This window comes from Podarcis erhardii, assembly GCF_964252035.2.
Source record: "Podarcis erhardii genome assembly, chromosome: 13".
Lineage (NCBI taxonomy): Eukaryota > Metazoa > Chordata > Lepidosauria > Squamata > Lacertidae > Podarcis > Podarcis erhardii.
Window position 1 is genome coordinate 23,223,576 of NC_138502.1, and position 25,899 is coordinate 23,249,474.

General features: G+C 40.3%; 4 protein-coding genes across 4 annotated transcripts; 1 reads left to right on the top strand and 3 right to left on the bottom strand.

The window, feature by feature from the left end:
* Nucleotides 1-5,942: 5,942 nt before the first annotated feature.
* Nucleotides 5,943-6,551, top strand: LOC309326961 (olfactory receptor 14A16-like; the record flags this gene model as incomplete). The annotated part of the gene is made up of 1 exon (XM_081835989.1): nucleotides 5,943-6,551. One exon carries the CDS (start codon nucleotides 5,943-5,945, stop codon nucleotides 6,549-6,551), a length of 609 nt encoding a protein of 202 aa, XP_081692115.1.
* Nucleotides 6,552-8,781: 2,230 nt separating this feature from the next.
* LOC309326962 (olfactory receptor 14A16-like) lies at nucleotides 8,782-9,768 on the bottom strand (the record flags this gene model as incomplete). The annotated part of the gene is made up of 1 exon (XM_081835990.1): nucleotides 8,782-9,768. One exon carries the CDS (start codon nucleotides 9,766-9,768, stop codon nucleotides 8,782-8,784), a length of 987 nt encoding a protein of 328 aa, XP_081692116.1.
* Nucleotides 9,769-15,324: 5,556 nt separating this feature from the next.
* LOC309326963 (olfactory receptor 14A16-like) lies at nucleotides 15,325-16,296 on the bottom strand (the record flags this gene model as incomplete). The annotated part of the gene is made up of 1 exon (XM_081835991.1): nucleotides 15,325-16,296. The coding sequence occupies one exon, from the start codon at nucleotides 16,294-16,296 to the stop codon at nucleotides 15,325-15,327; it is 972 nt and encodes a 323-aa protein (XP_081692117.1).
* Nucleotides 16,297-20,773: 4,477 nt separating this feature from the next.
* LOC309326964 (olfactory receptor 14A16-like) lies at nucleotides 20,774-21,838 on the bottom strand (the record flags this gene model as incomplete). Its single annotated transcript, XM_081835992.1, has 1 exon — nucleotides 20,774-21,838. The coding sequence occupies one exon, from the start codon at nucleotides 21,836-21,838 to the stop codon at nucleotides 20,774-20,776; it is 1,065 nt and encodes a 354-aa protein (XP_081692118.1).
* Between the last annotated feature and the right edge of the window lie 4,061 nt (nucleotides 21,839-25,899).

The window sequence follows — 25,899 nt, forward strand, 5'->3', positions numbered from 1 at the left end:
TCCTCACCAACCAAATCCCCTCTCCAACCCTGTTTCACACCCTTTTTGAGTGTTTTCCCTGGCTGGAATGTGCCCTTGAGCTCTGATAATGTCTCCTTTTTGGGGGGGGGTATACAGAGGGGTGTGAGAGTGTGTAGAAACAGACCTACTTTACAGGGGTAAAATTCACATTCACTGCCATACCCAGTTTTGTCTCTGGCCCCATCCAGCAGTGGCATGTGACCCTTGAAGTTTGCCATTGATTTAATGTGGTGCTTGGCTGAAAAATGTTCCTCATCCCTGCTTTAGGCCCAAGCATCCTCATGTACTAGATGTGACAGATTCCATTTTTATTTTTATTTTCATTTGCCATATTGCTCCCAGTCTATCAGCATTTAGTTGGGAAGTGGAGTTGCACTGAAAATCCTCACCACTTACATCACATGTGCTGGATTGCCCCTCCTGTCAACAACATGTAAATATGAACATTGTAGGGAGGAAACCTTCATATCTACAGCTCCCTCTCAGCTGATGTTTACAAGTGGATATAAAGGAGGAAAGTTAGTTGATATGCGCAATGTTTGGGGATGGCTTAATTGGGACCCCACATCCATATTTACAGAACGCTTGAGTGTTCTCTCTGTATAGGACTCAGGTATGACAAGCAAACAGACCCTCATGCAGCATGCCCCTATATGCTGAACTTTAGATAGCAAGGGGAGAATAAGAATAAACATCTCAGCTGTTTATTTATTTGCATATTTATATATTGCTATTCATTCAAAATAACAGAGTGGTTCACAAAAATATGCATAAAAATCATACAATAAAAAACCACATAGAGATGTTAAAATCAGAAGTCAGCTATTATGAAATGATACATCCTTCATTGCCAGCATTAACCTGATAGAATAGAAAAGTTTCCAGCAGAAATTTAAAAGTTGAAACACAATGTGTCTGCGGTATCTTAATTGGCACTGTCTTCCATTAAAGATAGATAGATAGATAGATAGATAGATTCTTTATTGTCATTACACAAGTGCAACATTGCACAAGTGCAACGAAATTGGATGCCATCCCTTAAAAACAACAAAAGCAAAACAACAACAACAACCAAACAAACCACATTCCAGCCACACCCACACCCACACCCATCAAACTCCCAGGTCACACTATCGAGTTACTGCATTTAAGAAGGCCACAGCTCTTGGATAGAAACTATTTTAAGGCTCAGTTTCTTGTCGAAAGGAGCAATTCAGCAATCTTGTGAAGACAGGTTATGACAATATTTTGTTTTCTAGCTAATTATGCTGTTTGAAATGTGCAGTTTATATTTGACTCCTTTTAATAATGTTTTCTTTTGAAATGTTTAAGATAATGTTTACTATGCTATGTTTAATGGGCATTATATTTGTATTTGTTCAAAAACAAAAAGTTGTAAAAAAAGAAACATTGCCTTTTAAATTCAAGGTCCTTTCACTCTGCACTCCCACTCCAGCATTGGAAAAGAGGTTCTTTTTTTCTGCTCTCACTGTGATGTAAATGTAGCTGAACTGAACAAATTTAACTTCCACTGGTGAGAACAAAAGAAAGGTCTGGTGACTGGGTTCAGCCTTTTGTAGGCCAGATGTCAGGGACTGGGCAGAGGAGGAATGGTGGAGACTGCCTCCCTAGCCTGTCCCTTCTAGAGAAGAAGGAGACAGATCAGAATTACTAAAGGGCTTGAGGGAGGTTATAGCTCAGAAGCAGATGAGGGAAAAAGTTGGGAAGTAATGGGAAAGGAGGAGGAGGAGGAGGAAGAGACTATGGGAGAGACAGCTGATGGACTCAGTGTCTTTAGAAAGCATTCCAAACCTATCCCCTACCAGAACACAGCAGACCTTGAAAGTAGGAGAGCAAAGAGCTCAAAGGCAAAAGGCGCTTTCCTGCACCCATAGCGATGACTTATGAGGAAATGGGAGAGACAGAGGGGATGGGGTTTTACTCGGAGCAATACTATTACTCCAAGAGGCTGCATTTCTAAGCCTCTTTCTGTGAATATTGAATAAAAAGCATTGGTAGAACTTTCCTTGTCTTATCCATTCCTGGCAACCTGCTGTGGGGGGTTGGATCCTCTGATGCCTGACACCACCTTGGGAATCATTCAACTGATAGAACTTTGAAGTAAATTAATGTGATCAATAGGTCATGTGATCTGACATGCAAAAGTGTGAATGGAGCAACTGAGGTGGTGGAATGCAAGAAAACTTTGTGACACAGGGTGAATTTGAATCTGCCGATCTAAATTTATCTGGAAGTTGTAGCTACCAATAGTAAAGGTAGGTAAAGATAAAGGGCCACTGGACAGTTAAGTCCAGTTGAATTCTACTAAGGGGCTTATGGGGCTCATCTACACTTTCAGGTCAAGGGAGCTGGCATTTGTCTGTAGACAGCTTTTCTGGGACAGCTTTTCATGTGGCCACCATGACTAAAACACCATAATGAGTGCCAGATCAATCAAAAATGTCTTTTACCTTCCTGCCACAGTGGTATCTATTTATCTACTCGCGCTGGTATGCTTTCAAACTGCTAGGTTGGCAGGAGCTGTGACAAAGCACTGGGTTTGCACGGTCCATCGCACGGATTCAAACTATTGACTTTATGATCAGCAAGCCCCAAAGACTCGGTGATTTAGACCACAGTGCCACCCGCATCCCAAATATCAATGATTGGTTTCAGGTAGTTCCCAGGGATGGCCCAAGACATTTTGCTGCCTGGGGTTAGCCTAAACATGTGGGTCCCACTACCATGCAACCAGATGACGACACTGACCAATCACCAGGTGATAAATGACTAAGCAAGTATTGATCTCTGAGAAAAGATTATCAAAAGGATTGATTCCTAAAAAAAGTTGATGAACAGTGATGGAGAAAGTGTAGAAAAGAAGAGACAAAGTATACATATTCTTGGAAGCAGAGGGTTTAGATTCCCAATGTGCCTTGCTGTTCTGGCTGGTAGAAGAAATCATAATATACTTCCATTTGGTTCCAAAATCCCAGCCCTCGATATGCTGATACAAAGCTTGCTCTCTACTTTAATTAAAAGCACATCCTGCAGTCTTTGCATGCCTTGCCATGGAAAGAGATACATAAATAAAGAGAATTACTAAACCAACAATACTTACAAAGCTTAATGCAGTGCAGTCTTTAGCATATGTGCAGCCAGGGTGCAAGGACCTGCCCAGTGCCCCCAAATTTAGTTTAGCCCCCAAATTAACTTTTATTATGCTTATGTCAGACACAATGCTTACGCCTTATCTCTTGTTTACGAAAGAAGGGAGGAAAAATAAACAAACTTTTTATTTGCTTATTTATTTACAACACATTTATACTTAAGTATACAACACCACCACACTTAAACTTGTAAGTATTGTTTAGGCACCTACTTAGGAGAAACATCAGTCATGTCAAAGGTGCTGTTGACTCAGCTGCCGCATAGCAGCACAGCTCAATACAATACATAACATAATATTTTGATGTAAGAGTTAATTTCGTGTGTACGGTGCCGTTGAGAATGACAAGCGCTTCTATTGTGAATGACAAGCACCATCATTGAGTCAAGTGCCACCATTGTGAATGACAAGGGCCGCCGCTGGCATGGCACGTCTTTGGTAAATGAGCGCACAAAGTCAAAAGTCCTTCAGTGAAACAGTAGGTATACATTTCGGTAATACCTAGGTATATATGTATTTTGTTTTTCTAACTAGATCAAAATTATTTATTATTTCATAACACATAGATAGTTAAGAGCTTAGGCGGCTTCAGTGGCGGGCGCCTAGCACCCCCCTGAATTCGGCGCCCAGGTGTCCCGCACCCCTGGGTAAAGACGGCCCTGGCTAAATGGAAGAAGACATTGTGGCTTTTGGATTAAGGCTGGTTGCTTGTTTAAGCTGTTTGGAGGCTTGATTTGGAGAGTTAGATTGTGAATGTAGCTGTGTGCTCTGCTAGAGCACATGGTCTGAGGGAGAGGGGCTACTGCTGAGAGGAAGTCAGGCTGAATAAGGAAGTGAGTTGGAGGAGTTCTATTTAGCTGCTTATAGTTTAGCGGAACTCATGAGCAGGACTTGCAAACAGGGCAACTCATTGCACATAGTGCTCCTCTGCTTCCATAACATCAACATCTTTGGCACATCCACAATAATCTCTAAATACATCACAATTTAATAGGTTAGCATCTGGAACTCTGTAGTAATGTGCTACACACACACAGTGTAAACTGGTCTGTGAAATACATTTAGAGATCTTAAGATTCTGATGGGTTGTTGGGAGTTGCAAGCCAAACCATCTGGAGGGCACCAGGTTGGCAAAGGCAGCAACAAATTGTGTGTGTGTGTGTGAGAGAGAGAGAGAGAGAGAGAGAGAGAGAGAGAGAATTCACATAGCCACACTGAAAAGGTGCAACATTGGGAATCTTTCCAAATGAAAGATCCCTTGCTAATGAAAGTCAGGGCAATCCCAGAAAATCCAAGAGCCCACTCTTGATCTCACCAAAAGTCCCCAAAGGAGGTAGGCCTCCCTTAATAGGTGGATGAATCCCGATGCTGACTGGTCCCTACCACATAGTGAATGGACTAGGCCCCAATGAGACCTGAAGCCCATCTGGAATAAGATGGCCTCAAGTAGGCCTGGTTCATTTGAGGGCCTTATCCAGCTCAAAAATACATTCAGGGGTCTGTCACATAGAAAGCCTACTGGGCTGAGTAAGAATATACATGAATGAATGGGCCCAGTTTACTCAATTGTCCAGGAGGGCTAACTCTTAAGTCACACTGTGCCACAGGCTAGGTGAATCCAGTTCTGTCACCATGCCCAAAATACAGACTGGTCCTTGATCTTGTCCCCCTCCCCCGCAACTAGGAATACCACCCACAAACCACAAACCCTACCAAAGACCTTTCCTACTCCTCAGCTCCGTTCAAAGGGTGGGGGTGTCAACATTCAATCATATAAACAGAGTCATCATCAAAACAATGTTTTCAAGTTAAATAACAGCCATTGAATCACAGTCATTATGAGCACATGACTTCCAAAATGTGTCTGACTTAGTGCTGCTGAGCTGCACTTAACTCCTGAGAACTGAACCTTCTGGGTACAATTAAAAATGAGACATCAATAAAGTTCATTAGTACAGTTTTTATCTCCATCACTATTGCCAGAAAGGGAGAGATATTTTGTCCAAAGAGCACCACTCTATTTCACAAATAGATACAATCAAATGAAAAAAGAAGTCGTGTGGCATCTTTCTTTTCACAGGTACCAAATAGAACTCTGAACAATACAATGTTGAACCAGTCAAGAGTGAATGGATTCCTTCTGCTCAGATTCTCTGAAATTCAGGAGCTGCAGATATTCCACATTTTTTTTTTGTCATAATGTATTTGGTGGCCTTCATAGAAAACCTTCTCATCATCACAGTCATCATCTATAGCCATCAGCTTCATACACCTATGTACTTTTTTCTGGCCAATCTGTCATTACAAGACTTTGGTTCCATATCTGTTACAGTTCCCAAGTCTATTGCAAATTCCTTGATGAAAAACCAAGCCATCTCTTACTCTGGGTGTGTTTGCCAAGTATTCTTTCTAGTTTTCTTCATGATCTCCCACTACCTCCTGCTTGGCATCATGGCATATGATCGCTATGTTGCCATCTGCAATCCACTGCATTATGAGACTGTCATGAACAAGAAAGCTTGCATTCAGATGGCAACCAGTGTTTGGATCAGTGGACTTTTCTATTCAGCAATGCACACTGGAACTACATTCACTGTGGACTTCACTGTGGCACTGTTCCATATCTGTTACAGTTCCCAAGTCTATTGCAAATTCCTTGATGAAAAACCAAGCCATCTCTTACTCTGGGTGTGTTTGCCAAGTATTCTTTCTAGTTTTCTTCATGATCTCCCACTACCTCCTGCTTGGCATCATGGCATATGATCGCTATGTTGCCATCTGCAATCCACTGCATTATGAGACTGTCATGAACAAGAAAGCTTGCATTCAGATGGCAACCAGTGTTTGGATCGGTGGACTTTTCTATTCAGCAATGCACACTGGAACTACATTCACTGTGGACTTCTGTTCTAATGTCATCAATCAATTCTTCTGTGAAATCCTACAACTGCTAAAGATCTCTTGCTTTGACTCATATATCAATGAAGTCCGGGTTCTGATTCTGGGGTCTTGTTTTGGCTTTGTTTACTTTTTTCTAATTGTTTTTTCTTATGTTCAGATCTTCAGAGCTGTACTGAGAATCCCATCCAGTCAAGGGAAGCAAAAAGTCTTTTCAACTTGCTTGCCTCATTTTATTGTTATCTCCCTGTTTATGGTAAGTGGCATGTTTGTCTACCTAAAGCCAACCTCCAGGTCCCCATCAGCATTTGACCTCTTGCTTTCTATGCTCTACTGCATGGTGCCACCAGTAATGAACCCGGTCATCTATAGCATAAGAAACAGGGAGCTCAAAATTGCATTCTGGAAGCTGCTTATCAATATTTTCCCCCAATTCTTAGGCAAAAACCATTCTTCATTTTAGGAAACACTTTCGGTTGCCTAGATGGCTTGCATAAGTTTTGTCCAGTCCTATGTTTGTTTACTCAGAAGTGGATATCACTACATTGGCTGGGAGTTAGTCCCAGGAAAGTGTGCATTGGATTGTAGCCTTACATTGCATGTTTAGCATTGTATTTCAGGATGACTTCCTTCTGAGGCATGTCATGCCCTGACACTGCAGTGTTTTCAAAGGCAGGTAAGAACACACTTCAGCATTCAGGCCTTTGAGCAGGAGTGAGGTGCATTGTGATTGTTTCTAAGGTCTGTCATGTTGACCCTGCTGCTATTTGATGCTGTATGATAGAATCATAGAATTGTAGCATCGGAAGGGACCCTTAGAGTCATCTAGTCCAAGTTCTTGCAATGCAGGAAACTCAGCTAAAGCATCTATGACAGATGGCCATCCAATCTCTGCTTTGGATGCCCAGAATGGCTGGGGAAACTCAGCCAGATGGGTGGAGTATAAATTTTTTATTATTATTATTATTATTATTATTATTATTATTATTATTATTATTAAAAAGGTCCATGGAATGAGAGCCCGCAACCTCCCAAGGGAGACTATTCCACTGTCAAACAGTTCTTCTTTTGTTTTGATGTGCTGCTTTTGTTTGAATTTATATTTTGTGCATTGTGATTTAAAAGCATTTGTTGTATCCCTGCTTGCAGATCCTTAGAATTACAAGTTATAAACATGTTAAATCAATAAAATTGTTGCTTTGTTCTTAAGCAAAGATTTGTTCGTAAGCTGCAATGATTACTAAATCAGAAGAACTGATTAGATCACAATATTAGTAGTAGTGCCATACTGAGCTGTTATTAATTCAATTTTACTTCATGTTAAAATTATGCTTGTACAGTGGTACCTCAGGTTAAGTACTTAATTCGTTCTGGAGGTTCGTTCTTAACCTGAAACTGTTCTTAACCTGAAGCACCACTTTAGCTAATGGGGCCTCCTGCTGCTGTCGCGCCACCGAAGCACGATTTCTGTTCTCATCCTGAAGCAAAGTTCTTAACCTGAAGCACTATTTCTGGGTTAGTGGAGTTTGTAACCTGATGCGTATGTAACCTGAAGCATATGTAACCTGAGGTACCACTGTATACAGTAGCAGTTCCCTTGTCTGTCAAATGAAACTCATTCAATGCAGCCAAGTTCAACTTTTGTGGCAGAAAAGTTTTATTTTGACCTCATCTATCCATACCAATCAGAATGTTATAAATAAACTAGTATCATTTCCATTTTGAGATGTTCTTTGCTTGCACTAAAAACAAAAAAGCACCCTCAAATGCTAACTATTGCTCATAGAGTTGTTGTTCCCTTGAAGTTGGTTGATTGACTATACAATTTTGTAAGAGGCTTTGCTTTCCAATGCGTCCCCTGCAGGAAGTACAAATGGGCACCTTGACCAAGTCAGATTGCCAACCTCTCAGACCTGTAGTTTTTAGGCACAGGACAAGTGGAAGCGGGGATAAATCCTAAGCCCAATTCCAAATAAGACAATGAAAACAAAACAAAATTAAAAATTATACAAGATATAAAAGAGGTTATGGAAAGAAGAGGAATGAAAGCATCAGAGGTTGATGTACAGAAGCAGTTTGAACTAACCTTTGCCATGCTGCACATCCTTAGAGGGAGGGCGTTTAGAGTTCCAATGGTCCTTAGTGCTCTGACTTGTAGCAGAGACTTAATATGACTCCATTTGATTCCACAGTCCAAGCCCTCAATATGTCGAAACAATATTTGTTCTCCTCTTTAATGAAAAACACTGTCCCAACTCAGTGAAAGGACATCACAGCAAGAGGAAGACAAGCCTAACCCCATTCAGTAGCCAGAGGAACAGTAGCTTCAAGAAGCTTGCTTCTATGCTCACTGTCAGAAAGAATACTCAGTTCAAACTGTCATTTCAACAGAGGATGAGGGAGATATGTCCTATTCCCATCCATCTGGCAGGGGATTACGGTCTGCTGGGTTGAGTGGGTGTTCAGCCAGTTGTAAGCTGCCTTGGAAATTATTTCCCACAGTTCAGTTGAACAAACTGCACAGTAAATATATTAATGTAAGATCAATTCAACAGGCTACGTGATAAGAGAAGTGAAGTGTGAACAGTACAACTGAGCTAGGGAAATTCAAGAAGATATTGTGACACAGGGGGAATTTTGAATCTACATGTCTAACAAGGACAGTGTGTTTTAGGAGCTCCCTATGATTCTACTCACAGAGAGAGATTTCCTGTTTTCAGAATAAGCCTGGAAAAGATATTCATAGAAGAGGGCTTCAAACCCAACAGCTTTGATAGAGAATTTTTAATCTCCTTATTTCGCATGCTGTAGATTATTGGATTGAACATGGGTGGTACAATGGTATACATCACAGTTAAGGCAATGTCCAGAAATGAAGGGGTTTTAGAAGGAGGCCTGAAGTAAGCAAAACTTCCTGTGAAACAAAATATGGAGAAGACCACAAGGTGGGGAATGCAAGTGGAGAAGGCCTTTTTCCTTCCCTGAATAGAAGGAATTTTCAGAACGGCCATGAAGATGTGTATATAAGTGATAACAATGAAGGTAAAGCAGCCAGCCAGCAGGATTATACTCACCACCAAAACTCCAATTTCTATTAGGTATAAATTAGAACATGCAATTGTAAGTAACTGTGGGACCTCACAGAAAAACTGGTTGACAATATTTGAGCAGAATGGAGTTGCAAAAGTTGCACTAGTGTGCATGACTGCATAGAGAAGGCCAGTGACCCACACGCCAGCAATCATTTGAGTGCATAATGTCCTATTCATCACCATTTCATATTGTAATGGATTGCAAATGGCGACATATCGATCATATGTCATGACTGTAAGGAGAGCAATATCAGATGATAGAAAGAATAGAAGTGAGAGGACTTGAGCAGCACATCCCACAAAAGAAATGTGTCTGTTATTCATGAGAGAATTGGCCATGGAATTAGGAATAGTGACTGAAGCAGTACCTAGGTCCTGGATGGCCAAGTTCATCAGAAAGAAATACATGGGAGTGTGAAGTTTCTGGTCAAAGGTGACTGCAGATATTATGAGAAGATTCCCTAATACAATTGCCAGGTACAATACCAGGAACAGAGAGAAGTGTAGAATCTGCAGTTCCCGTATTGATGAGAACTCAAGGAGTAGAAAGTCAGAGACAGAAGATTTGTTGTCTTTTTTGGCATTCATGACTAAAATGCTTGCTGAATCTGAAAAAAGAGATAAACATTAGATTAAAAGATCTTTTGAAAACAAATATTGACTCTCTATAGATAATACATCATTCTCTTAAAATAAACTACTATTGTAGTAGATGGTGCTGCTCGTTACAACCAGTTTTGTCATAGCACATCATTCAAACCAGGACTACTAGTTAAGCTTTCTCCTCCAGGGGAGCCCGGCCAGCCAAAATGGCACTTGGAGGGTGAAAACCAGGTGCCCGTCTTCCAAGGCTTGGAGAGGGGCACAGAGATGCCTGTTTCGCCCCCCCCCTCAAAAAATCATGCCTGGGGCCATGGTCCCTCTGGCAAAACCCACTGTAATGGTTCTAGGGGGTTGCTCGTGCGTAAGTCGTTGCCACACCCGCCTGGGTTACCTGGGTGAACCCTTTCTGTCCGGACAACCACTCATCCGTGGCTGTCTCAATCGCTGGCAGAATCCGTCAGTGGGCGTTTCTTGAACTTCTTCCAGCAAAGAAGTTCTTTGACGCCAAGTCTCCACCTACTCTCCCTGCGCGGAAGTCTTCTGCGCAGGGAGGGTGTGGGCAGCGGAGGACCCATGCTCTCCCCGCTGGTCTCCGGCGAGGAGTCATGGAGCCCCCTCACCGATTCCCCCCTCTGCCCCCCTTCTCCACTGGTGTTACGCTGATTTCCTTCCCCAGCAGATGGGCTGTCTCTCTCCCTCCTGGGACGCTCTCCGCCATCCCTCTGGAGCCCTCCCTCCTCCTCTGGCTCCGATGGCAGTTCCCTGACACCCACATTATGCCCTTGACACCATTGTCCGGGCACAGTGTACATTGAGTTTAAAAATATACAATAAAGATAAAACAGTTAAAACTTGCTGCAAGAATTGGGCCCAGAATACTGAATACATGCCTCCTGCTGAATATAAGCCATGTGTTTGAGCCATGTAGAACCCCTAAGAGCTACTCCTTCAAAGACCCCACTGATAAAACCAGAATATTTGGAACCAGGCTATCCTCAGCCCAAGTTGTAGTAGTCATTGGAAATTAAAACACAAACATTGAATTGGACCCTGTATCATTCTGGTAGCTAGTCATCCCCCTATGTTTACGAGTTAGTTACTTCAGTTTTGATACTGAATTACAGGAGCAAAATATGCTTTGTAAATATGGAGATATTAGTGAGAGGCATCTGTGCTCTGCATATTTTGATAGTATCGATTGCAGCAGTCATTGTATCACCACCCTGTTCATTGTTTTATTGTTGTCTTCCCCCCCTACGCAGGCAGGCAGGCAGCACCGTGTGCCTTTGCTTGACTCCAGTGTGGGGCGAGTTGCACTGGCAGTGTCAGCAACAAGGGCTGGGGTGCCCACTTGCTCATGCAACGCTGCTGCATGGTGACATGAATGTACAAATGTGCATGGAGAGAAGCTCACAGCTCCTTTCCTCATGCCCAGATCATTTTGCTGCCACACTGTACTAAGCTAAGACAAAGTGCTTAAGCTTTATCCTCACTCACTAGGAGCTGAAATGAAGGTTTGCTCCTGGTTACAGCTCCTGGTTAGTGAGGACAAAGCTTAACCATTAGTCCTGGTTTGAAAGATGTGCTATGACAAAACTGGCTGTATCTTAAGATGGCAGTAAAAAGAACCACACAAGCGCAAAGCGACTATAATCTTCTTTCCAGGAGGTTGCACATTTGTGAAGTCTCACTAAGATAAGATTTGGCTTAGGGTGTCATAGAAACCAGCTCATTCATTGGGTATTCTACATGCAGTCTATATAGGTTTTAAGAGAGACCACAAAGCAAGCAGGATTTCACATTCTGCACAATACACTATAGTAATATTGCTGCACATTTATGCATTCTCACTGTTATAAGCAAAAAGCAGAGACTCAGTTTTGAGGTGATCCTGCAGGGAATCCATGCTTAAGACACACAAAAAAAGTAATTGGTTTGTTCTCTGCCTGCCAAACCAGCAGGAAATAGAGAAGCTCTAATACTTAGAAAGGGGAGTAAAGGGCTTGTAGTTAGATGAGTTGTCTTTTATCTATCTCTCTGACCTCGAAGAAGAGTGTTGTGGATTGGTGAGAAATTCTCCATTAAGGGCTGCTGTCATGGATCTGAAGCCTCTGACCAGACAGGCACCTTGTGAATGGAGCTTTGAACCCAAATGAATGATGGCTTGGTAATGTGCAGCTATTTTGTAAGCTAAGTGCAGTCTATATAAGCTTTATGAGCACCATCTACCAAGCAGAATGTCCTATTCTACACAATACACTATAGTAGTATTTTCTTCATTCAGCTTTTAAAACAACTACCCAGGTGATTACTAAAATTAAAAATATGTAAATAACTTACTCTTTTTCTTAACAGAAAGTAAATTTCCAGATGAAATTTCTTTACCACTTCAGGGTCCTTTGTATTCTTCCAGCCATTCATAAAACTTGTTCCTTTCTTCTTCTTCTTTTAAGTTCACCCTCTCTTTTTCTTTCTGAGACGGTGGAAATATTTGTGTACTCTTGCAGAATGATGCTTTTACTATGTAGTGGGAAATTATTCTTATAATATTTATATTCCTGGGAGTATGGTCTCAGAACCCCAACATAAACAATTGTGTTCTTGTTGTTGTTTTTTTTTTATAAATATTTATTTTAGTTTTATGTGATAAAACAGATATTACAATTGAACAAAACAACAGAGAAGTACAATAACAAACAACATAAAAAACACAGTATAAGAAACATATAACAGAAAAAGTAAAAAAGAACAAAAGTTAAAGAAAAATTAGTTTTTTAATTCTTATCTTTATAACCCTCTTTCCTGACTTCCTCACATCTCCCTTTCCTGCGTTCCCCTTTACACAATCAAATTTAGCAGCTCCTTACCCTTTTTCAAATCTTAAATCAATATTATACATTCCAACCTATTATGTCTTCTGTTTTCCCTTTCTTTTTAAATACATTCTTACATATTCTTTGTAACTTAATCCCTAATATCCTTTGTTTAGTTTCGACATAATTTTACTCTGGTCTTACCCTTTTTTCTTGAAACATTTTTACATATTTCTTTTTACTATGTCACTGATGCCATATTATCTTTATATTCAACATCATTTTAACATTCAAACATTTTGCAATGTTTTTGGAGATATTCTTTGAACTTCTTCCAGTCCTCTTCCACCGACTCTTCTCCCAGGTCTCGGATTCTGCCAGTCATTTCTGCCAATTCCATGTAATCGATCACTTGCATCTGCCATTCTTCCAGAGTGGGCAAATCTTGTGTCTTCCAATACTTTGCGATGAGTATTCTTGCTGCAGTTGTTACATACATAAAGAGTGTTCTATCTTTCTTTAGCACCAATTGGCCGACGATGCCCAGAAGGAAGGCCTCTGGTTTCTTAGGAAAGGTATACTTAAATACCTTTTTTAGTTCATTATAGATCATTTCCCAGAAAGCCTTAACCTTTGGGCATGTCCACCAAAGGTGAAAGAATGTTCCCTCAGTTTCTTTACATTTCCAGCACTTGTTATCAGGCAGGTGATAAATTTTTGCAAGCTTGACTGGGGTCATGTACCACCTATAAATCATTTTCATAATATTTTCTCTTAAGGCATTACATGCCGTAAACTTCATATCGGTGGTCCACAACTTTTCCCAGTCAGCAAACATAATATTATGACCAATGTCCTGTGCCCATTAAATCATAGCTGATTTAACTGTTTCATCCTGAGTATTCCATTTTAACAGCAAGTTGTACATTCTCAAAAGTATCTTAGTTTTAGGTTCTAGCAATTCTGTTTCTAATTTCGATTTTTCCACCTGGAAGCCTATTTTTTTATCCAAGTTAAAGGCCTCTCTGATTTGATAATAATGTAATCAATCTCGCACTTTATCTTTTAATTTCTCAAAACTCTGCAATTTCAATGTGTCTCGATCTTGTTCTAGTATCTCCCAATATTTTGGCCATTTGGCCTCCATATTGATTTTTTTCAAAGCCTTAGCCTCCATAGGTGATAACCACCTTGGGGTCTTGTTTTCCAATAGATCTTTATATCTTATCCAGACATTAAACACAGCTTTCCTGACAATATGGTTTTTGAATGTTCGATTAGCTTTTACCTTGTCGTACCACAGATATGCATGCCACCCAAAAGCATTATTGAACCCTTCCAAGTCCAAAATGTCAGTGTTCTCAAGAAGTAGCCAGTCTTTCAACCAGCAGAATGCTGCTGATTCATAGTACAACTTCATGTCTGGCAGGGCAAACCCCCCCTCTTTCTTTAGCATCAGTCAATATTTTAAACTTTATTCTGGGCTTTATGCCCTGCCAGACAAATTTAGAAATATCTCTTTGCCACAATTGTGTTCTTGGAAGCTTGGACTCAGGAGCTCAACACAAAACAGCAGTAGCATTTCTTGAGACTTGGTCCCAGGAGTCTAACACAAATGATCAATTGAGGTTCCTAAATAAATGTTAATTTTCTGGCCCTTTACTTCTGATAATAGCTCTGTATAGTTAAAGGGGAATAATTAAAAAAGAAGAAGCCAACATGATCACCAGGTTCTTCTCAACCACTGCTTCAAATGCATTTAATGCATTAAAAGATCTAAAAGCTAAGCGTGATATCATTCATATAAATGAATGGCATGTGGTTGAGGTTAGTGGCCTTTCCTGACAAATCCACTAAATCTAACAGCACACCTAGGCATACCATGCAATCAGACAAACAAAATTGTGAATGGTACATCTAAGCTGGAAGAATGCAAGATGCTCATGTAACACAGGATATATTTTGAATCCACATATCTAAATTTATCTGGAAGTTGTAACTGGGCACAACATATCAGTAGTTCCCTATGATTATAGTGTTACTGTGGTTGTGTGCCACCACCCAATCTCCGGCTGAGCAGTAACAATACTCCAGAGGGTTCTAGACACTCACCCAGAGTCTGTGTTCCTTTGCAGAAAATGAGGCACAATTGAGTCTCTAATGTCTTTATGATATATGTTTTATTTTATACATATATAAAACCCTTTAGCCTTCAATGGAGTGGCACACAGCAGCAGCACCCCATAACATGCAAACTTAATATATGGCAGCATCACCAGAATCCTTGTCTTCTGTAGCCTATCTTGTAAGGCACATTCAAGATGTTGTCCTTTCCCACTTCTTCCTTACAGTTCACCTAAGTTCTGGTCTCATTTTGTAACACAGGAGAAGGCCTCTCCTTTGGCATCCTAGAGTTTATTACCTCAAAAGTGTCTAGCATTTCACACTTATTCACACTTTGCCCTTTGATGCTTTGAACTGCTAAATAATAATGCCCTGCAGATGTTCACCTCACACAAAAATTAGTCTACTACATAATCCATGAAGTGTGCCCACTTAACCAGCTTTACAGGTGTTTAATACGGAGGCTTACCAGAAAGTCCACTATACTTCTTCCTAGTCCTAATACACTAGGAACTGGCCATTTTCAGGTTGTAAATCCTAATATTTACTGAACCTAAGCATTGGTACCACAGATCTAGAACAATACTTAGAGAGATTTCACATTTCACCTTTTCAGAATAAGCCAGAAAGAGATATTAACAGAAGCTTGCCTGAAACTGAGTAATTTTGATAATGCATTTTTAATCTCTGTATTTCTCATACTGTAGATTATTGGATTGAACATGGGTGGAACAAAAGTATACATCAAAGTTAATGCAAAGTCCAGATCAGATGGAGTTTTAGATGGAGGCCTAAGGTAAGCAAAACATCCTGTGAAACAAAATACGAAGAAGACAACAAGGTGGGGTATGCAAGTGGAGAAAGCCTTTTTCCTTCCCTGCACAGAAGGAATTTTCAACACTACAGTGAAGATGTGTACATAAGTGACAACAATGAAGACAAAACAGCCAGTCACCATGATTACACTCACGACCAAAACTCCAATTTCTGTTAGGTAGAAGTTTGAGCATGCAAGTGTAAGTAAATGTGGGATCTCACAGAAGAACTGGTTGACAATGTTTGAGCAGAAAGGTGTAGCAAAGGTTGCACTAGTGTGCATGACTGCATTAAGGAATCCAGTGACCCACACACCAGCAACCATTTGTATACAGGCTGCCCTGTTTATCACCATTTCATATTGGAATGGATTGCAAATGGCAACATAGCGATCATATGCCATGACTGTAAGCAGGGCGGTATCAGATGATAAAAAGAAAACAAATGAGAGAACCTGAGCAACACATCCAGTGTAAGAAATATGTCTGGTGTTCATGAGAGAATTGGCTATGGATTTGGGGATAGTGACTGAAACAGCAACTAGGTCCTGTATGGCCAAGTTCATCAGAAAGAAGTACATGGGAGTGTGAAGGTGATGGTCAAAGGCTACTGCAGAGATAATGAGAAGATTCCCGAATACAGTTGCCAGGTACAATACCAAGAAGAGGAAGAAGTGTAGAATCTGCATTTCTCGGATTGATGAGAACTCCTGGAGTAGAAATTCAGAAACAGAGGATTCATTACCTATTCTTGCATTCATTACTATAATGCTTGCTGCCTCTGGAAAAACAAAAACACGACAACAGGAAGATGAACATCAGTTGTTGTTATTGAGCTTTATTGGCATAAACATTTAAACATTGGTTTAAATCCTCTTCTGATAACAAATATTTAATACTTTGGAAGAGCTTTTGTGAGATATAGAAGGTAAGAGAAGGAGGTAGACAAAAAATGTAAATAAATTTTCATCAAAGGAGGAATTAGCTTTTAATGCTTTATTGCTAATACACCATTATTTTAAAATAAGAAACTGTTATTTTAAAACTGGATGATGGTGCTACTCTCAATCTCTGGAAAATGAATGATGCCACTGCTGGAGATGTAACACTGGAGTCCTACCACAATCCTTACCATACTTTCTTAGGGTTGCCATATTTCAAAAAGTAAAAACCAGAATGCCACCCAAATTGTTGAGCCAAGAAAACGTGATTTTTTGATTGACTTGTCTAAGATCCAGGACAAAGTGCCATATTTCAGAATTCCCCACCCCTCCAGATGTCAGTTCTGCCTTTGAAATCCCAGTAATGTCCAGACATATGGCAGCCCTATACTCAGAGGGCAGATGCCTCTTGCTATCATGTACATATTTACAAAACGGATCTTGAGAGCAAGATTCAGTATCAAAACTGATCTTGGTAGTTGCTTCAGTTTTGATACTGATTTACAGCAACACTTAACTCTAGGAAGATGATTCAAGCTTTTTGTATTAATTCCCTATGCTCTCACAAGTTGGGTGTTTAACAGCTTGATTCCTAATATCCCTGTTTGATCAGTGAGGTCTTTGACTGAGTCACTGGTAGTGGTTTCACATGTCTCAGACACATAGCTGATCCTCACCAGCAGACATGCATTCAGTATTCTGGGCTCAGTGCTTTGCAACTCCTTCCTAGTTGAGATCACAGAAGTTTCAACTGTATAATCTTGGTTGTATGTTTCTAACCTTAATGTACACTGTGCACAGACCACAGTCTTATGTATGTACAAATGTAAAGGCTCTTGAAGAGAAGCTTATAGCTGCTTTACTTGTCTTCACTCACAAGTAGCTGCAGTGAAGGTTTATTCTTGGTTGTAGCTCATGGCTGATGAGGAGAGAGACTAACTACTAGTCCTGCTTTGGATGATGTGCTAAATCAAATCCTGATATAGCTTACGATAACAATAAAAGGATGCGGGTGGCGCTGCGGTCTAAACCACTAAGCCTCTTGGGCTTGCAGATCAGAAGATCAGTGGTTCAAATCCCCATGACAGGGTGAGCTCCTGTTGCTCAGTCACAGCTCCTGCCAACCTAGGAGTTCAAAAGCACATCAAAGTGCAAGTAGATAAATAGGTACTGCTCTGGCGGGAAGGTAAATGGCGTTTCCGTGTGCTGCTCTGGTTTTGGTGTTTCGCTGCGCCTAGTCATGCTGGCCACATAACCTGGAAAAACTGTCTGCGGACAAACGCCGGCTTCCTCAGCCTGTAAAGTGAGATGAGCGCTGCAACCCCAGAGTCGTCTGCAACTGGACTTAACTCTCAGGGGTCTTTTACCTTTACCTTTTTTAACAGTAAAAAGGACCATGGAGGAGCAATCCTACTGCAATCTTGGAGGCTGCACATTTGTGTAATCTTACTAAATTAAGATTTGCAATTAGCTTGTCATGGAAACCAGGACATTGGGTATTCTATGTGCAGTCTATATAGGTTTCAGGAGAGACCACATAACAAGAAGAATTTCACATTCTACACAATACACAATAGTAGTATTGTCTGCACTTAACCCTCCAAAAACTACCCAGGTATCACTAAAGTTATAAAAATATAAACATCTTACTCTTTTCCTTTATAGAAAATAGATTTCCAGAAGCAATTTCTTCATTACTTTAAGATATTCTTTATTCTTCTAGCCACTCAAGGATGTTTTTTTTTCAAAAAGATATCACCTGCTCATTGTCTTCTGTGAAAGCTAAAATGTTTCTATACTCTTGCAGAAAGATGATTTTACTATGGGGTGGAAATTTATTATTATTATTATAGTTTTGTTCCTGGGAGTTTGGTCTCAAGAGCCTCAAACAAATCAGCAATTGTGTTCCTTGGACTCAGGAGTCCCACAAAAATTAGCAATGGTGTTCATTAAGACTTGGTCCCAGGAGTGCAAAATGAACCATACAAAGTATGTAAACGTATGAACATACTTAAGCTAGAATAAACCACCAACACTTAGATTTGTTTACATTCCTGTTTCTAAAAAGTATACTATGTAATACTATTAAAAATGATAATGTCAATGCCATATAAGTCTTTCTGGAACCTTGTTGTTTCAACTGGACCTTCTCATACTCATTTCTGATAGTTGTGCAAAGTATAACTAGCTCAGTGCTACACATGCAATTTCCCCTTACCCACTGTGTTCTCCCATTTAGGATATCTGGAGAAGATGCCGTTTATTACATTGAATATATATTCATCTGAGGTCTGTATTTTATACGGTCTGAGAGCTAGTTCTTCATTAACAACATCCCTATGTGTCCCTGAGATATCATCATGCATTCAACCCTCACCTTTGGTTGCAGAGGAGTCTATGCTCATAACCCTGTTCCATAATATCACTTTTGTCTCAGTATCTTATGTATCTGGGACTGGACACCTTGTGTTAAATCAGAGTTAAGGTGTTAACATGCATTGTAGCCTGGTCCTGAGTTTTCTATGAAACAAGAGTTCATCAGGGGAACTTGCCTGCTCTAAGGATGTGGCCCTGTAACTTTGAAATGCCATACAAGGATCCAAAGCCTTTTTTAAGCAAATACTTTATAATTTTCAAATACAAGGGCCAGCAGCTCTTTTTCTATTTGTGCATGGTTACTTTTGCGGTTGGTGAGACGCCGTGTAGCACATACCACTTGTCTCCGGAGTTTCCATATGTATGTGGGATTTAAGGTCTATTAATGTAGACTTCTGTTGCTTAGGGCAAAATATAGTGACTGATAATCTAATAAATAAATTAACCATTTAACATTTTTTTAAAAAATATCCCTTCACTAAAGCAGTTCCTATGCCTTCTCTGGAGGCAACTATGGGCAATTCATAATCAGAATATTGTGTTCAAATCTTTAGACTATGTTAGCATGCCATGTCTACAGAACATGAAGTTCTTTTCATTTATTCCATAAAGATTCCATACATTTGAGTACTTCCAGCCTTGTGAGGTCCAAAGGAACTTTGCAAGGAAAATGTGTCACTTGTATTTTTGGCTATGTTATTTAGATGTTATACATCATTCACTTTGCCCATTCCTCCAAAAACATAAGGGTACATCTGTTCAACGTGAATGTCTTTTGTTTGGCAAATTGTGTGTCATCTTTCAATGAATCCCAGAGCATGACTAGTTTTTTCTCTCCAAGCAATAGTTCTTTATTCCCATACACTATCACAAATAGGATGAACTCTATCAGTTCTGGGAAGCTTACCCCCAACTCCCTGTGTGGAATTACTTTCCCTGTGTGAAACTCCAGTCTTATATTTTCCGAAAGTATGTGGTTTTGTTTTTTAAGATTTTGAGAAATTATGTCAGTGGCCACTGTGTCAATTTCCCTAACTAAAGATGGGAGGTGGGAAACATGACCAACTTCCTGGGTTTTTAAAAGATACAGCTGTTTTAACTCTTTCTTGGTAAAAAAACAACAGCACCAGCCAGGTGTTTTACTTATGGGAAGGATGCCCTGTGTCTACTTATCTGCCACCAAAGGTTCAAAGTAATGAGGAAACACTTCTGGAACAATTTTATATACAGTATACAATGAGGATTCCAGCTTAATAGTCACTAAGGTATGGTACAACACTACATTTTAGAAATGTTACTTATGTGGGGCACAATAGTTTCAGGCAAAAATTCTTTACAGAGAACATTTAAGCCACAGTTAGCACTCTTATTTAAAACTAGTTTCAGGATACATTATTTCCATCTAAAATGGACATTTGTGCATTCTAGCAAGAATCTCACAGCCCCTTCTAGGATTTTTTTCTCAGCCTCAGGGAAGCAAATTGTGTTGCTCTCTAAAACTAATCCCTAAATCCAATCAGAACAGGTCCGTCTCAAGTGAAGTTCCTAAACAAGGGCTCATCCCCACTTTTACTTCTTCCATAGTTAGAAACCAAGGATGTGAATAGGGTTGTTTTCTCCTTTCCCTACTCATTTCCTCGGGAAAACCCATTTTAGCTTTAAATAAAAAGAAATGGCATTCTACGGAAAAGCTTGTTATCAGATGAATGCTGTTGGAGAAGAGAAAGAGTTGGACATGCACTAAATGATAGACAGTCCCTCTCTAAATGCATAATTAACAGGCTATGTGAACAGAGAAGCAACAATGTTAATGGTATATCTACGCTGGAGGTCCTTTTGACACCCAGCAGATTTTGAGTCTGCATATCAAAATTTATCTAGAAGCTGTAACTGGTCATGATATCTCCACAGTTCCTTATGCTTAGACCAACAGAAAGAAATGTAACCTTTTCAGGATAAGTCTGGAAAAGATATTAATAGAAGAGTGCTTCACACCCAAGAGCTTTGATACAGCATTTTTAATCTCCTTATTTCTCATGCTGTAAATTATTGGATTGAACATGGGTGGTACAATGGTATACATCACAGTTATTGCAAAGTCGCCATTAGATGGAATTTTTGAGGGAGGCCTAAGGTAAGCAAAACATCCTGTGAAACAAAATAAGGAGAAGACAATCAGGTGTGGTATGCAAGTGGAGAAGGCTTTTTTCCTTCCCTGAATAGAAGGGAGTTTCACAACCACAGTAAAGATGTGTACATAAGTGACAACAATGAAGACAAAACATCCAGACACAAGTATTACACTCACCACTATAGCTCCAATTTCCATTAGGTAGAAGTTTGAGCAGGCAAGTGTAAGTAACTGTGGAATCTCACAGAAAAACTGATTGACAATGTTGGAGCAGAAAGGGGTTGCAAAAGTTGCGTTTGTGTGCATGACTGCATTAAGAATTCCAGCAACCCACACACCAGCAACCATTTGTTTGCAGGCTGCCCTGTTCATCACCATTTCATATTGTAATGGATTGCAAATGGCAACATAGCGATCGTATGCCATGACTGTAAGAAGGGCAACATCAGATGATACAAAGAAAACAAATAAAAGCACTTGAGCAATGCATCCAGCATAAGAAATGTGTCTGGTATTCATGAGAGAATTCACGATGGATTTGGGGATGGTGACTGAAACAGCCCCTAGGTCCTGGATGGCCAAGTTCATCAGAAAGAAGTACATGGGAGTGTGAAGGTTGTGGTCAAAAGCTATGACAGAGATGATGAGAAGATTCCCAAATACAATTACCATGTACAATGCCAGGAACAGAGAGAAGTGTAGAATCTGCAGTTCCCGTACAGCTGAAAACTCCAGGAGTAGAAATTCAGAGACAGAGGATTCATTGGCTATCTTTGCATTCATTACTAAAATGATTGGTGCTTCTAGAAGAAAACAGGAAGATAAGTATAGGTTTAAGTCCTCTTCTAATAACATATTTGGTAACCAATACTGCTTTGGATGTGGTTTTTGTGGAAAATAGATTTAAAAGAAAGAAGTGAACAAAATAGTGTAATAATAAATCTTCATCTGAAGGAGAACCTAGCTTTCAACTCCATATTGATACTGCACCATCGTCCTAAGATAAACTACTGCTAAGTAGTGTTTTTTCTTCTGGGAATTATAGGGGCAGAACTACCCAAACAGTATAGCAATTTATTCATTCATGTGACTACAGCAGCAAGAAATTTGGCTTAGCTTGTCATGGAAACCAGGTCACTGGTTTTTCTATGTGCAGTCTATGTCAGGTTTCAGGAAAAACCAAAAACAAGCACTATTTCCCATTCTACACAATAGACTATAGTAGCATTGTCTGCATTTTTTTCTCCGAAAGCTATCCAGGTATAACTAATGTTATAAAAATATAAACATCTTACTATTTTTCTTTATAAAAAATAGATTTCCAGATGCAATTTCTTCACCAGTTTAAGATGTTCTGTATTCTTCTAGCCACTCGTGGATCTATTTTTCTTTTTTAAAAAATCCCTCCGTCCTTTTCTTCTGAGACAGTGAAAATGTTTGTATATACTTGCAGAATGATGATTTTACCATCGGGTGAAAAATTAGTACCATCATTATATTTATGTTCTTGGGAGCTTGGTCTCAAGAGCCCCAAACAAAATAGCAATTTTTTTCCTGGATGCTTGGACTCAAGAGTCCCACACGAAACAACCATGGTGTTTTTTAAAGACTTTTGCCCATGGGTCTAACACAAATACTGAAGATATGCAACTAAACCATCCTGTTTCAAAACAACTTACTATATAATATTTAAAATACTTGTGTGAGATATGACTAGCTCAGTATCCCCCCCCCCGCTGTGTTCTTCCTACTTCTGCTATACTCTCCTCCCTTTTATGATATCTGAACTGGATACTTTATGTTGCATTTGAATACTTGACAATCCGAGGTCTGTATTTGACATGATCTGGGAGTTACTTTCTGTTAAGAGCCCTACATGTCTATATCATACCATCATACCTTTTGACCGTCACCTTTGGTTGTAGTGGGATGTATGTTCATAATCCTGTGCCATCGTACATTTTTGTCTCTGTCTCTTTTGTATCTGAGACTGAACACCTTGTGTTAAGTCAGAGTTAATGTGTTCTGCATATTGTAGTCTGGGCCTGAGTTTTCTATTAAACTAGAGCTCATCAGGGGATCTTCGTTTATCTAGTTATGTGGCCCAGTCATTTTGTAATGCGAAATAAAGATCCGTTTTGAGTCTAAGGGTTTTTACATAAATGCTTTATAATTTTTACTTTGCTTTCTGCCACCCCACTAGTTCAGACGCATGCAGTGAAATTTCTCATGGAGGAAGAGTTGGGGCTAGAGGCACTAGCTTGCAAGGAGCATATATAACCATCTGAAGAGTATTGTTTTGCCCTATCTCAGTTCAGTGCATGCACTTGTAGGGACTGGCAATTTTTTAACTATCAGTTCACACATACCACCTCACAGTCAGTCTCACTGCTTATCTCACTCTGCTAAAAGCTCTGGGCAATGCAAGAGCCACCACTAAATTTCAACCAGGTGTAAACTCAAAGGAAATACCATAGATTTCACCTGGAGAAAAATAATACTTGGAGTGTTCTTGAGGCCCTTGCTTGCAATGGTGACTAAGGGTTTGTGGTTTGTCCTGCTTATATTGGTCTCCCATATAGAAAGGTGTGAATTGTTTTACATTCAGCACCTCTTTTTCTATTTGTGTCCTGAACATATTCAAAAACTTGCTGTAGTCATTCATCAGGTTCTGTGATAATACTACCACAAGCAAGGATTTCATATATATCTTACTGCTATCAATTCCTTTTAAAATGTGATACATTGTCTTGTTGGTGTAATATGAACAATATTACAGAGTGCTTGGGCTCATGTCTTAAGGCACACATCCACCATGTCTGAATATTCTGAGATAAGGTTGCCAGGTGCACTTTGTTACCATGGCAACACCAACGAGGTTGAGTATATGAGTTACTGAGCCATTGCTTCAGGAATTATGTCTACACATAGACAAAGGTATAATAATCTCCAGGGCTTTGCTTTCATTATGGTTTTGTTGTGCACTTCCTGTTGCTGTCCTGCTTGCATGTCAGGGCCTGAATCTGTGAGAGAAAGGGAAAGAGGTTGTAGGTTTTACAAAGCAGTATTAGCTAGCATGGTGATAGTGGTAGCAGATCTCCATACATATATATCTTTACTTCAAAGTCCAGAAGAACTGTACACATAGTAGTGTTTAGGTTTCTCTTGTGTCTGGAGACAATAAACACTTTGGTACTTTGAACTGTGTGGAAAAGGAGATTTTCCATTAACTACGGACTCTGGTAGAAGCTGTTCTAATGGTAGCAGGAAATTTGTGAAGATTCTGCTGATACATGCCACTAGATGAGGAGTAGTGAACTACCAACTGACTGCCACAAGGCACCAAAAAGTCTTGTGGTGCACCTTGGAGGCAGATTTAATATGAAATATGTGCATAAACATTAGCTCTTTATGTGTATTGGTATTTTCCATTTAAATACAATGTTCACCTTGCCTATTCCTTAAAAGAAATAAGGATACCTCTGTTCAGTATGAAGTCTTTTGTGTGGCTTATTGTGTGCCATCTTTCAATAAGTCCCAGAGCATGAAAACGTTTTAGTTCTAGCAAAAGTTCTGTATTCACATAATATTGTAAATGGGATGGCCTCCATCTGATCTTGGAAGCTCACCCTCAATTCTCTGTTGGCATACAACCAAGGAAGTGGGGGCAATTGGCAGGCCCCCAGCTGGCTCCATCCCACCAGTTGGTGTACCGGACAAACTCCAGTCCTTGGTGCCACATGAATCAATGACCTGAACTTCAAAAGCTAGGGCATGCTCTAATCAGCAGAGATAACACCACGCAGCAGAAGTATGTGTGAGCATATTTACAAGCAGTTTATTCAGCATGCATCAGGACAAAAGGAAAACATGTCTGATCCCCTTCATGTCCAAAGCAAGCAGCATAAGCAATATCTATACACAAAACGAAAGTTCCCAGAAAGCTGTGCTGGAGTGTAAACAGGCATGTGACATACAACAATTCCACACTGAGGAGATTTCACCCCTCCCATACCCAAGAATCTCCTGAGAATCTCCTGAGGTCTCTGCTGACTCTACAGAGAGGAGGAGCAATGTACTGCTCTCTACTTAATTAGTCAAGTGAGTTTAGTCTGTGTGAGAGAGAGAGTCAGTCAGTGTGTCGGAGAGAGAGTGCAAGAGATTGTGTTTATAGATAAGATTGCTGCTAAGAGCAGCTGCAGGCACTCAGAGTATAGCATTGATTTATGCTAAGAATATTTAGCTCTGTATATAGTTTTGTATTATAGCTGTAGTTATAGAATAAAAGGAGGATACTTTACAGAGCTGCTCTCCGAGTAGTTTATACTCTGCAAGACTCTGCAAAACGCTGCTGCGCAACGACTGCATTATTGAGACAGTCAATCCGGTGCTCTCAGCTGCAAGCTGTAAGTCCACAGCACTGTGACCTGTTCCTGTGGGAAAGGAGGTCTCTGGCAGTGCTAGCCAGCTCGCCTAGCCCAGTCGGGCTGTAGTGCATGAGTCCAGTTGGTACACTGGCTCAAGGGTGATGCTGACATCGGTTATGGGCCCAGTCATCTGACCAGTCGTTGTTCCAGTCATCCCAGTCGTCCCAGTCGCCAGAGGTGTCTGTTGCTGATCGCTGGACGGCGGAACGGAGGCTGCATGCTGGACTGATTTGTGGTGCCTAGAAGCAGAGCTGTGTTGGAGCAGAGTGTTCAAGCTGCCGCTGTTGCTGTTGCTGCTGCTTGAGGTATGTTGCTGACTGCCAAAGAAAGGAGATAGCATCCCTGTTTGCCTGTTAATTGCGCTCTGAGTGGGAGAGAGAGTGGCTGAAGAAGTCCAAGGCTTTATCTGTGTTTGCACGAGGGAACTGTCTTGCTCTAAGTAATAGCAGACATGGCCTGTGCACATTCTGGCCAGATGGCTCTATCTTT